The 13,082-nt window shown below is 51.9% G+C and overlaps 3 protein-coding genes and 1 non-coding gene across 4 annotated transcripts; 1 reads left to right on the top strand and 3 right to left on the bottom strand.

Annotated features, from left to right (window-relative positions):
- Positions 1-508: 508 nt before the first annotated feature.
- J4E92_002676 lies at positions 509-612 on the bottom strand. The gene has a single exon. It is a non-coding gene; the product is annotated as a tRNA-Glu (tRNA).
- Positions 613-933: 321 nt separating this feature from the next.
- J4E92_002675 (uncharacterized protein) lies at positions 934-5,503 on the bottom strand (the record flags this gene model as incomplete). Its single annotated transcript, XM_051494078.1, has 6 exons — positions 934-2,565; positions 2,622-2,933; positions 3,622-3,988; positions 4,124-4,433; positions 4,970-5,082; positions 5,229-5,503. 6 exons carry the CDS (start codon positions 5,501-5,503, stop codon positions 934-936), a joined length of 3,009 nt encoding a protein of 1,002 aa, XP_051355757.1.
- Positions 5,504-8,371: 2,868 nt separating this feature from the next.
- J4E92_002674 (uncharacterized protein) lies at positions 8,372-9,281 on the top strand (the record flags this gene model as incomplete). Its single annotated transcript, XM_051494077.1, has 2 exons — positions 8,372-8,893; positions 8,946-9,281. 2 exons carry the CDS (start codon positions 8,372-8,374, stop codon positions 9,279-9,281), a joined length of 858 nt encoding a protein of 285 aa, XP_051355756.1.
- A 1,345-nt stretch (positions 9,282-10,626) lies between these two features.
- Positions 10,627-12,461, bottom strand: J4E92_002673 (uncharacterized protein; the record flags this gene model as incomplete). Its single annotated transcript, XM_051494076.1, has 2 exons — positions 10,627-12,116; positions 12,170-12,461. 2 exons carry the CDS (start codon positions 12,459-12,461, stop codon positions 10,627-10,629), a joined length of 1,782 nt encoding a protein of 593 aa, XP_051355755.1.
- Positions 12,462-13,082: the final 621 nt, after the last annotated feature.

Here is a 13,082-nt window from a genome sequence, read left to right as displayed (position 1 = left end):
GTTAGGCGACGAATCGCAGCCGCGGTGTGCCTGGCGTTGTGATGATGCATCAGCAAATACGAGAGGCGGCGAGACGCGCTACCTGGAGTTGTTGCTTCCTAAGCTCAGGGGCGCGCGTGGCTGAACTGTGATCGACTCATACTGACAAAGATGTTACGGTAGCATGGTGGCACTCTATCCGAGGGAAGACCAGACCCAGCCCTGGAGGTGTTTAGATCGCTCCAGAATGTTGTTTACTTCTTTTTCCAGCCAACGTAGACTCTAGCGTAGCCGACTGGTTTCTTTTTTGGTATGAGGCGGTGGGGACAAAGGGGTGGTGATGGAGGGTGCGACATTGAGGTCGTGACACGCATCGACCCGACTTCAACGCACCACATTCGTGTCACAACATGTGGGCAAAAAGAAGCCCACGCCCTTGATGGGTGTTTGCATCGATGGGAAAAGAAAGAGATCACTTTTGCACAAACAGCAAAAAGAAAAAACACTTTTGAAATGGCAAAAAGAGACATTCCGACACCGGGAATCGAACCCGGGCCTTGCCGGCACTGCGCTGCAACAGCGAGCTTACTCTGCGATGAGAGCGGCAAATCCTAGCCACTAGACCATATCGGAAATTGATGGAAGGAGAGCACAATTAGACATATATAACTTCAGCAAAACTTTTCCGACGAGAATTAAGGGGGTTGAAGTTTGCCGGACACGAAAAGTTTGCAGACCGACACGACACGGGCTAGACAGCAAGTCATCCATCGTTGAGTCATCATCGTATGGACTAGAGAAAAACTGGTCATCATCCATTACGTCGTTATCAAGCAGCAGCGCAGTGGACAGCCCAAAAACGCCCAAGTAGGCTGAAGGTCAACAGCGTCGACGACAATCCCATAGCAACTTGAACCCACACATTGTCAATTTGAACACGAAAGAACCATCCCATCATCCCATCACCGGCGTATCCGCTCTCTCCGGCAATGACTGCGCGATGGGCGCCAACCCTAGCAGCTTCATGCCATTCTCCAGCACGACTGCAGTCGCTTCATAGAGCGCCGCCAGACCGGGGGTGACCTTCTCACCCTCAGCACCCTCTGGAAGACATTCAGCAAGCTGCTCAGTCACACTAGCGAGATAAGTAACAACACCAGCCGGCTCGAGCGAATGGTAGGTCGCAATCACAACCTCCGGGTACTGGGCCAGAATGCGCAGAAGATTGGCCGGGTCTTCTTCAGCTAACACTTCGTAATCTCCATCCGAGAGTTCAGCTGCGTCAGCACCTTTGAGCAATTGGCGGAGCTTAGCCAGCCAGTACTGCAGATCCGGACCCGATCCAAGCTTGAAGGAGGCCATCGCACCAGTATCGAAGGCATGTGTTGTGGTCAGGCGAGTCGAGAGCTCTTGCACAAGCAGTGACGATGTCGCCAATCCTTCCCTAGCATCGTCCAGTCCACCTACCACTTCGAGCTTCTCGGCATCGGCTTCCGACAACGCAGTCATCGCTTCCTCACATGCGTCCAATATACCCTGCGGCTTGTACCCTTTACCAAGCGTCGCCGCCATTTTCGATACCTCACTGAACTTGACATGCTGGAGCTTGTTGGCGAGCTCCTTCATGTCCATCGCCTCCAACACCTTGATGAGCTGAGTAAAGTGGACGCTATTGTCGCTGGCAACGACGTATACCATCTTGTTGAACGAGTACTTCCTCGAACGCTCCAACACCGCGGCGAGGTCTCGAAGAAGGTATGTGCTGCTACCGGAGCGGTCGCGGATGATGGCCGTACCAGCCTTCGCACCTATGTTCTGCATGTGGATGATCTGAGATCCTCCACTCTCCTCCGAGATACCCTTCTCCTTGAGTATCTGTTCGACCTCCACCATAGTCTCAGGCTTGATCTGCGACTCGCCGGAGTACTCATCGAAGCGCACACCAAGTCGCTCGTAGAACTTGGTGTAGTCACCGATATTGACATCTCGCACGCGCTTCCAGAAGGCAACGAGCTCCTCATCACCCTCTTCCAGCTTCTTGAAAGCTTCGTTGCGTTCTGCGAAGATGCCCTTGCTCTCAATCTCGGCCTGCGCCTCGCCTGTATCTTCTCCTTCCTTCGCCACTTCGTCACGCGCCGCCTTGCTCGCCGCCTGTTCGGGCTTGAAGTCTTCTTCGATCTTGTGGTAGACCTCCAGGAGGTGTCCGACCGGATCCGTCTCGTACGCCTCTTCCGAGCCGTACTTCGACCAGCCAACGTACAACAGCGCAATAGGCTTGCCCCAGTCGCCAAGATAGTTGATACGCGTCACTTCCCATCCCATCGCCTCGTATAGTCGGCCGATGCATGCGCCGATGATTGTGCTCCGCAGGTGCTTTCCTTGGAACTCGCTGGTGATGTTCGGGGAGGAGAGCTCGACGACGAGCTTCTTGCGCGCATCCCCAGGAGACGGGATGGATCCGTAAGCATCTTTCCGACTTGAGATGTACGGTAAGAGGAGGCGGGTTAGCGACTCTGGCTTCACGAAAACACGGAAATGAACACCCTCTAGAAATGGCAGGACGAAGAGGGGATGGTCGATTGGAAACTAGGCTGACTTAGCGATTGCTATGTCTTACGTTGTCGAACGCGGAAGGTACGTACCTTCTTCATAAGCCCAACAGCCACTTCTTCAGCTTTAGCACCAGGCTGGAGCTTCGGGAGTATGACCGCCAGGTCGCCATTGAAGATGTTGTTCGGCCATTGAATGGACTTGTAAGCTACGTTGATGTCACAGCCGACAGCGTCTGCCAGTACTTCGGCGAGGTAGGTGCGGCACACGTCGAGCGGATTGGCAAGCACTTCCGCGTTATTGACCCCAGGCATGGGAACATCGAGATTCAAAGCACTGAGCACATTTTCGAGTGCCTCCATTTCGACGTATTCCTTTGCTACGTTCCTTGCTGACGACAGCGTCTGAAAAGTGTTCCAGTTTTGCGCTTCAAAACGAGGCTTCCGGAAAACGATGCGGTACCGAACGATGAATCAAACAGAATAGAGCCTTATGGCACTCAGAATGGGTCCAACAGCCTGAAATGCTCACCGGTGAATCTTCTCAGCCTCATCGTAGAAGCGCAGGCTGCCACGTCGGCTCAGACAGCGAGCCTTGGACTGTCGTGTTTCTCGACAATTGGTCTGCCTCATGCACCTCATCAGCCATAATCAATGAGATGAACGTATGCAGTATCTTGGATATGTGCGTATCATCAGTAGGATACTGATTCGTCCCATCACCCGCCCACTCGTATGTAACAGGGCGGGGTAGGTGTTGTCATCCTCCTGCGACCAATGGCGCGTCTTCCTTCACACATTCTAGCTTAAGTTTCCTCATGCAGCCGTACGTCACAAGATCATCGCGATACTCGAATGGTATCAGACCTCTTAGACGAGTCCATATACATTGCCGCTACTTCTCCGTCCTCTCGGACTACGAATGAGTCTGCCTCCGCTGTATGACATGCTCGCCCGTTGCGGTCCTTGTGACATTCGCGCGACGGATTTCCCTCATGCTCTCCGCCCGAGTTGCAATAGTACCGCACCATTGAGGTCGGTACATGTGTCCTTCCCCGACGACTCGCACAAGATGAACCAACAACATCAGCACCAAGTTGAACCCGGTAAAGGAAACCAAGTTTCGCTTGAAGTCCATGATGGGTTTTTCAATAGCGAAGAAGGATATAACAAGACCGAGCGGGCCGAGCCACTGCACCATGAGCATTGCGATGTAGTTGTTCTGCTGCATCATTCGAGCCCCGGTGGACGTTTCTTCTTTTTCGCACTGACTCTGTACGCGCGACAATGTTCTATGGAGCCGCCTCAGTTCTTCGAATTCTTTGTTGATGTTGTGAAGCATCTTGGGGAATCTCGAAGCATCGGATCCGGCGGTTGAATTAGAAAAGTAATGGTAGTCTCCGTTTGCTCCGAGGAAGATGTCCCACACATCCAGTATGTCTTCCAGAACCGGCAATGTCCTGCGTAAGACGCCAAGCAGGCGATGATGCCACCTCAAAGGGTGAGACATGCGCATAGTGAAAGCAAGCTCTACAGTCAAGATGAACCCTTCCCATTCTAGGCGTACTTGTCGGATCCGATGACTCAAGACCAACAAAAAGTACTCTCTCGGATCCCATATCGGGCGGTTTGCGTCCTCCTCCCCCTTGGTCATTTGATCGGCGTGCTTTCCATCCACCGAGAACTCATTCTCACCAAATTCTCGGTCTGCGTCAAATTCGGCATCCTCGAATCCATAAGCAACATATTGCTTGACACTGGTACCACAGATCGTGAAGGAAATCTGAGCGGGATAGAGACCAAGCTCGCCGGCCTTACTTGTTTCGGGCAACACTTGGGCTACAAATGACAGATCCATCCACTCTCGACGGGGTTTGAAATTGGTTCGCTTTCCGTGGAATGTATCTGTTCGCATCGCAAAGAAGGGCAGATGGAAGCTGAGTTGATAAGAAGAAAACCCTTTTGTCTAGTTATCGATCAACAAGCTGGCCATCAAGCTGACACGTAGGATATCTTACGGAAAGGCTAATGCTCATGGATGGGCGGAGAGTATGGTATTTGACAATGACATCCGTGAGAGCCTCATACTGATGATGCGACGCTGTCTCAATGAGCGCCAAAAAGTCGTGGCCATCAGGATTCAATATGAAGCTGTATCTCGGCGTCAGCCCAGCTGTAGTCCAACCACAGTAGGCGGTACTCACATCAGGCGCCGGTCTGAGTCTGGTGAGCTCTCGGCATTGAATCGCTGATATGATCTGTCAGCGATGGCTCGTCAAGGACGGAGTTGCAAACAAGTCTAGTAGTATAGGTGGGTAGTTCTTTTGTAACACCAATAGCACAAGAGAGTACGCTGTCGTGGAGACGGTGTTGTGGCTTTGATGAGCTCTTAAGATCCAAACAAGGAACCCAATGAAGTCGGGAGATTGGGGAGTAAATACCTCTTCCGAAAGGAAAGTGTACAACATCTTCGCTGTCAATGGTACCCTGGGACATCTCGAGGTAGGGGAATATCGAGCTGAAGCGCTCTGTGAGTAAGCGTCTCCTCTGACACCTGAATTGGAGTTCGTAGCAGCATCTTGGTCCACGTTGCTCCGGGATTGTTCTGGAAGACGAGCCAATCCGCCATCGCGAAGTTCCGCGATAGGGGGCGAAGTAGATGAGTTTGGATAGTATGCGCTATAAGTCCGGTCGTCCAACCAAATGGTTTCCTTGGTGGGCTCATCGAGGTCAATCTTCTTGATATTGCCGTAGAGTCGGATTATGGTCTCTAGGAGTGGTGAGATGAAGTCGTCTTCGTAAACACGCATAAAAAGCTCAATGCTTCCGACTTCAAATTCCGATAGCAGAAGTCGCAGCTCCTTCACATAGGGAAGATCCTCCTTGGGAATGGAGTCATTGTCGTAAGAATCGCTCCATCGCTTTGCAAATGAGAAAAAGAAAGGTTTCTCGCTAACAAGGCCACCTAAAGACATGGCATCCCTTTTTGAGTCAGTGAAGCTCTCTAACCAAGGGGCTCCTTGTTGCGGTGCACATACCTGCACGAAGGTGCTGTGGGAGCAGCTTGCCCGTCTTTGTAATGGTCATGTGTCATCTGAAATGATTCGCGTTGGAAAGGTGTTTCCAAGATACACGAGTTGCATTTTCTTTGACACACTCAACATGCCAAAAAAGGTGAAGTGCGAAGCCGGATCTCGATATCTTTGAAGAGATACTCGGAGGCTAATTTATATGCTCCTGAGCACTGTACGGAGTTGAACGCACGACACGTTGCGCGGTGTTGCCTCTTTGCTGTCTCATGGTCACACGGCACGGTGTGAGCGCATGGGCAAGCACATTGCAGTGTCGGAATTGAACACGTAGCTAGCTGCGGGCGTTATTGCATCACGAGGTTTTCGTGAGGCTTCCATCTTGCCTTCTTTTCAAAAGGCGTGAGTGGTTATGCTACATAACGTGTAGCCGCCGCGTTACAATTCATATTAGCCTCCGACTTCTGCCGGTAAGGCAAATTCCGGACGGTACGAGGAGTACTGAAATGCAGGAGACTAACCTTTAGATTCAATTACCACGAGCTCAGTCTTGTGCGACACAGGGCCAGCGAGGACCGGCGCTGTGGTGCGATCAGTGGCGTTGGGCTCCGGCGATAGCCGAATCTCACTGCATGAAGGACGTTGGGCATTTGGACTGCGCCAGCACTCTCGATGTTGCAGATTGCCTTGCGAATCATATACTGAAGATGAACGATTGCGACGAGAGTGCATACCGATGAGCGGCACTGAGATAGTTGGGAAATCCGAGGCTAAAGCACTGGGCATATCATAGCCAGCCACATTAGGAAATGAGAAACTGATACGTGCCAACTCATAATGATCGCTCTGAACGCGGGTGTGCTTCATAGCAAGCGTTGTACAAGTCATCAGATCAGAATTTGAGAGAGAAGTTGGGAATAGGGCTGAAACTGTTGTTTCGTTTTGGGGATATTTGTAGTCGATGGCAACAGAGTGCTTTGCTGTCTTTTCACTGCCTCAGAAGGCTGTCGTATCAAAGCTAGACACGCGTTAGGAAGGTACGCCAAGCTATGACACATCGCAGAGACCTGGTAATCGCGTGGTAACTCACCGGTTTCTCTTCCCAATGTCTGGCACCCGGTACGCCCTGCTGCAGAACCACGGAACTGTCAACAATAGACATCGTGTCCAACGCTTGTTGGCTCCGTCTCTGTATGTTCATACCCGACGATAAAGGCTTGGGTTGACTATCATACGCAGCAGACCGGGATGTTGTCCTGCTACTCAAACTTCGTGATGATAGCCCTCGTCTCGAACAGATCAACCGACCCCCAACATAGGAGTGAGATCCAGCGGCAGATGCTCGAACCTGGACCCGTGTTGTCGTGCAGTATGCGCATCTTCCATAACCACATCCCGGGCAGCCGGCATACGCAATAGGTATGCTTGATTTCCCGCATTGACACTATAAAGTCAGGGTCTGGATCGCGAACAATCGCATGAGGCGTCCACTCACACAATGCCATATGTAGACATGTTTCTTCTTGGCCTGTATCGGTGTGAGTGGTATACGCCTCTATTCGCCGACTCTTTCGTCTCGAACATACCAGGGTTTGGATAGGTGGAATGTGAGACCTAATATATAGATATAAGAATTCCATTTAGATCCCAATCGAGGAGGACGCATACCGTCTCGTCGGTCTTAGTTGTTCAGCCATTGACTCAATTTGTTATGACTATCTTGTTTCTTCTGCCTTCTAGAATATCAACACGGATGCAAATGAACGACTATTAAGACGAGTTCTCTGGCATAGAGGAACCTTCGCCATTTATGAATGGATGTCTCACCGCTTGATCTCCGAACGCCGTACAAAGCTTTCGACGAAAAAACAAGAACCACTGCTTTGGCTTCCTCAAGGTATTTGTACACACTGTGTAGCGTCTTCAGGGACTACGAGGTCGTGCGAGTCTTGACCGTGACCATCTCGTGACACTCTCCGAGCTGTTGTATGGCATCGCACGTTGATGGGTATACCAGTGCACAATTTTAACATAAGATGGCGGGGTACCGACGTGTTGGCGAGAACCAATGACGAAGAATCATGCAGCGTGCAATGTCGTACATGACCGATTGTCGGAGCTTCGTACCGTGTGTTGGTAAGATCCAAATCTCCTGGCTTCTCGATGTACAGCATGCTATTGTTTAGGAGAAGAGGATTGCGAGTTGCGTGTGTTTCGCCGCCCGGAGGGAAGAAAGATGGGAGTCTTCTGGACGACAAGTAAATTCGGTGCATTAACATCGCCGTCGGGCAGGGTAGAACGTGTTGCGACACACGTTGGATGGTGAGAAAACATGGTACAAACCTCGAAGCACGCGACGGCTGTGGAGGGGGGCCGGTGATTTATGGAGGTCGCAGATCTTAGCGCGAACTGCGTTGTCACGGTCGCGCAACGAAGACGCGTCAAACGATCTTTTGACTTCGGACATACGCGCTCCCGCACAATTCGATACTCATCGCGCGACTAGCCATCTTATAAGGGAACTGCCAGATTCCCGCCTACGCAGTCTCCTCCAGGCCCAGAAAGTATTCGGACCCACTCTCGAACTATGGACCTGCAAGCAGTGACATCACGACTGCAGGAGCGACTGCAGTATGCGTCTAGAGCTACCTAGAGGAGGTTTGATGGCGACTCCATTTCTCTCAACAACTTGGTATGCTCCTACCTTCTCAATTCCTCCGCTCATCGCACTCTGCTCTTCGGCACATCAGTACTCGTCCATTGCTGACAAGTTCACTCAAGTATTCTCCATTCATCGCTACCCCGCTATCCATCATGTCGGCGAACTCTCTGAACATCAATTCGACTCTGAGTCTTCCGAACTCGCAGTACAAGATTCCACAAATCGGTTTCGGAGTCTACTTGTCCCCAAAGGACGTCTGTGTTGCCTCATGCAAGAAGGCCTTCGAGGCAGGATACCGTCATATCGACACAGCCCAGTACTACGCGAACGAAGAGCAAGTTGGTCAAGCGCTGAAGGAAAGTGGTCTTCCTCGGAAAGATGTGTACATCACGTCCAAGATCCTAAGCGCTGGAGAGGACGTCGAATCTACATACAAGAAGGTCGCCGAGAGCGTTGAGAAGCTTGCCGGAAAGGATGGCTACGCAGACCTATTTCTTATCCACAGCCCCAATGGAGGCAAGGAGGCCAGAAAGTTAATGTGGCTTGCGCTGAAGCAGGCGCAGGAGAAGGGCATCGTGCGCGACATTGGTGTCAGCAACTACGGCATCCAGCACATCGATGAGCTCGCCTCCATTGATAGCAAGGCCAGCCTACCTGCTGTCAACCAGATTGAGGTTTGTCAAACCTCTCACTTGATTGAACAACCGGACTGATAGATACGTTTAGCTCCACCCCTGGTGTCAACAGCGTGAGGTCGTCGAGTACTGCCAGTCCAAGAACATCGTCGTCGAAGCCTACTGCCCGATCGTCCGCAACGAGAAAGCCAACGACGAGACGCTTGCCAGCATCGCCAAGAAGCACAACAAGGAGCCAAACCAGGTTCTCATCCGATGGAGTCTGCAAAAGGGCTACGTTCCTCTTCCCAAGAGCGACACGCCATCTCGCATTGTTGGCAACGCCGACATCTACGGTTTCGAACTTGACAAGGACGACATGGCTAAGCTGGACGGTCTGGATCAAGGAGCCAAGGGCGCTATTGTGCAGGCCGTAACCAATGCTTAACTCGCGTCTGTTGCCTCGCACATCATTAACAGGCGTGCAGGTGAATAACAGGTCGAGGGACATGGCGAATGCTTCCGCAGCTGGAATCAGTGCTATGCGTACGATGTTGGAGGAAACCTACGTGGACCGGGTACCCACGTACTTCACGCCTGGCCCTCGGTTCAGTGTACAATTATCAGACTGGATTGGCCGACGAGCATAGCTTCTCGCTCATGGTTGGTTTACTTGGATCCTGTGTCGTGTAGCTAGCTCACGTACCCACATATGGCCTGAATGCAGATTCCGTCAACTAAAATTAATTATATGCTCACACGTGTAGGACACCCCTCAGAGGGCTAGAATTGAAGGGTAAATACAGTTGTAGCTATGTTGCGTGAAGGCGTAGCTGTGGATGCTGTGGAAAGCAGTTGCATCTCCCTCGTGGCAGGGCGTGATCGTGTTTCATGTTGTCAACACGACGCTGCGGAGATGGGACGATAAAGGTAGTCGTAGTCTCTAACCAAAGCCAAGCTGGATCGTTCCGTTCACGCATTCGCGTTCCATGGTTCCAAAACCTGGAATACCCCACCATCTGGATCAGAAACCCCGCCACCCCACCTCATGCGACCGAAAAGTTTTGCACCCTCGCTCCTTCTTCCACACACGATCGCGCCTGCTGATTTGCAAGAGACGCACTTCCATTATAACTTATGCTAGACTCAAATTCCTATCGGTTTTGTAGTGTACGTTGTTCAACATCCACTTCTCGCTTGCCCCCGCTAATTACCATACAGGTAGCGGTTATCACTCCGGATTCTGATCTCAAAATCAGTGTCTTCCGGCAACCCCGGTTCGATTCCGGGCAAGACCTTTCTTTTTGTTTTGACTATGTCCTTTTGCTAGTTAGTGAAGGGTCTCGAATGCTTGATGGACGGTCTGGGGGTGTTTCAGAGTTGTGGTGGTGGTGGGATTTTTTTAGAAGTATCATTAGCTTCCGGTGTGTGGGAGTCGTAACATGGAAAAGTACGCGCCGACGTTTCATGCTTGCTCAACCTGGAACCCAAGGTGCGCTGTCTTTCTTTACACTCTGAGCTAGGCAACGACATGCCTGGTCGTACACGATGTTGGGTAGCGTTAAGCTTCTCTTCTATTCTTGCAATCCTACAGATGTGTGCAGACACTATGCTGCGTCTATTAATACTAACCAGCAGTAAACATACAGGAAGAAAGAGAGTACAAATCGCAAGGCTGCGCAATGCTATATAGCATGCCGCCTGGTATCACAAAGGAGCACCGCGAAAAGAAGTTAATGTAGCGCCATCGCTAAAAGAACAGGACAAAAGAGAAAGCTGCCGTAGAGTGTCTCTCAGCAAAAGAACTTGTAAACCTTCTTCCACCTTGGCCACTTCCTCTTCTCCTCGCGCTCCTCTTCTATCAGTGCCTGGATGTTGAGCTCGCGGATGCCAGTGACGAGATCCATGTTGTGCGAACGCACGACCGAGGTGCGGAACCAGAACTTGTAGGGGAAGTAAAAGGCAAGGGTGACTGGCAGCGCGAGGTAGACGCTGAAGAAACGCTGGAGACGTTGTGATGTTGTAAGCATGTTCATGTCGATTGGAGCGACGGACACGTAGAATTGTGCAATGAGAACGAGGATGTTGAGGATGAGGCCAACGTAGGATCCAATGAGGCCAGGTTGTGAGCGGAAGGCGAGCTCATCCAAGCTGTGTCCTTGCACTTTCCAACCTTGACGGAAGCGGATATGTGCTAGGCAGATAGACAGCCAGGTGAAGACTGCTGAGAGAGCAGACAACGCAAGCAGCCAATTGAAGGCGGCGTCCTGTAGCCTACGGTCCGCGCCGGCAAGGAAAGCGAGGAGACCAAGGGAGGAAGCAAAAGCAATGGAAACGAGAGGGCGACCCTGGCGGTCAATGTATGCGAAGATCCTGGGAGCTTGGTGTTGCTCAGCGAGTGCAGCGAGCGTGCGCGAGGAACCGTAGATGGAGGAGTTGCCAACTGAGAGAACCGCAATCATGATGACGGCGTTGAAAACAGAGGGCAGGCCCTGGATTCCGGCATTTTGGATAGCGATGACGAAGGGCGAGGCGACAGCATCGGCAGAGTTCTTGTCTTGAAGCAGACGCGGATCGTTGTAAGGAACCAGCAATCCGACGATAGTCAGAGAGACGATGTAGAACAGCGAGATGCGCCAAAAGACCTGCTTGACAGCGGTAGGTAAGGACTTGCGTGGATTGGCTGTTTCCGCTGCGGCAAGACCGACGAGCTCAGTTCCAGAGAAGGCAAACGCGGCGTTGACAAAGACGCTGCAGAGACCCTTGAAGCCGTTGTTAAATGGACCTGGATCGCGCCAATACATGCCGCCGATGTAGCCCCCATCTGGGCCTCCGCCTATGTTGATGATGATACCGAGGATAATGAAACCAATTACTGCTGTGATCTTGATAATAGCAAAGACGAATTCGGCTTCACCATACCCTTTGATACCGAAAAGATTGATGACAACGATCAGGACCAGGAAGACGGCCACCCAGGCGTTGTTGTTGACCTTGTCACCGTTCCAGTATTCTATTGTAAAGGTCGCAGCGACGATTTCCAGTGGTAGTACGACAAGCCATTGGAGAGCATAGTTCCAACCCATGGCAAAGCCCCATGCGGGATCCAGGAAGCGCGTCGAATATGCCGAGAAGGAACCAGCGACAGGAAAGAGTACTGCCATCTCGCCCAATGCGTGGACGGTGGTGTACAACATGATACCTACAAGGCAGTAGCAAATGACGAGCGATGCTGGACCACCATTTGCTAGCGCTTGCCCTGAGCCGACGAATAGACCGGTACCTGGTAAAGTCAGTTTGTGGATCGTCGCTTGGTTGACGCATGCCAAACCATACCTATGGAACCTCCGATTGCTATCATTTGCAGATGGCGACCTTTCAGTCTCCGCGCAAGTGGTGAGTTTGCTGTGTTCGCCGCCGCGGCTTCTGGATCGAAGACGTTCCCGTCAGCCCCCATGCTTCCCTTTGGCGTCATAGTCATGGCAAAATTCGGGTCCCGCTTGAAGCTCTCGATGACCCTCCTCCCCAAACCGTCCTGGTACCGTGATGATTCGCCATAGTAGTCGGACCCTTGCGAGGCTCTTCCAAAACTCTTCTCGGTGCCGTACATGTCGTCGTCTATCGTCATGGTGGATAAGCGCAACGGCGCGATGACAAGCGACGATAAAGAGTGTAGAGTGCAGCGGTCCTGCACGTCGGTCGGAGTCGCTGCAGTGCAGCCGTTGGAGGAATCTGCTTTTTCTTGTGCGATGGGCGCAGGGGCGGGATATGAGTGCGGTGCTGACGACCAGACTGGCAGGGCTTAGGCGTATTCTTGAGGCGCGAGCGCATCCACGGAACTGAGGCGCCCAGGGTCAGTGTCCTTTCCAGAGTGCCGGGTTGGGACTATCGACTAGGATGTGCAGTAGCCGGGGTGCAGCTAGATTTGGCTTAGGTGTGGGAGATGTTATCGCAGCGTGGCGCATCTATGGAATCAATAGACGCAGAGCTTGTCCAAGGGCAGAGCTGTGCAATAGTGATGTGATTGTTAGTGAAATGCCGACTAGCAATTACCTTTACCGTTTGCAAGGAGGCTGTAAGGAGCATGGTGAGGGGGGACCGGCGTCCTCATGGACCGGAGAAATGTTGCACATTCGCTCCTTCTTCGCTGAGTTCGCTCCTTCCGCCTCCATCCTTGGCCGCGGCAGACACCGATGACTCCAAACGTCCCAAAAACCCGCAAAGCTGCAGGCGGTAATGTCACTCTCGG

Source organism: Alternaria infectoria (assembly GCF_024043175.1).
Source record: "Alternaria infectoria strain BMP 0036 chromosome Unknown scaffold_3, whole genome shotgun sequence".
NCBI classification, from domain to species: domain Eukaryota; kingdom Fungi; phylum Ascomycota; class Dothideomycetes; order Pleosporales; family Pleosporaceae; genus Alternaria; species Alternaria infectoria.
The sequence above is the reverse complement of the archived record's forward strand: the minus strand, read 5'-3'. Positions and strand labels throughout refer to the sequence as shown.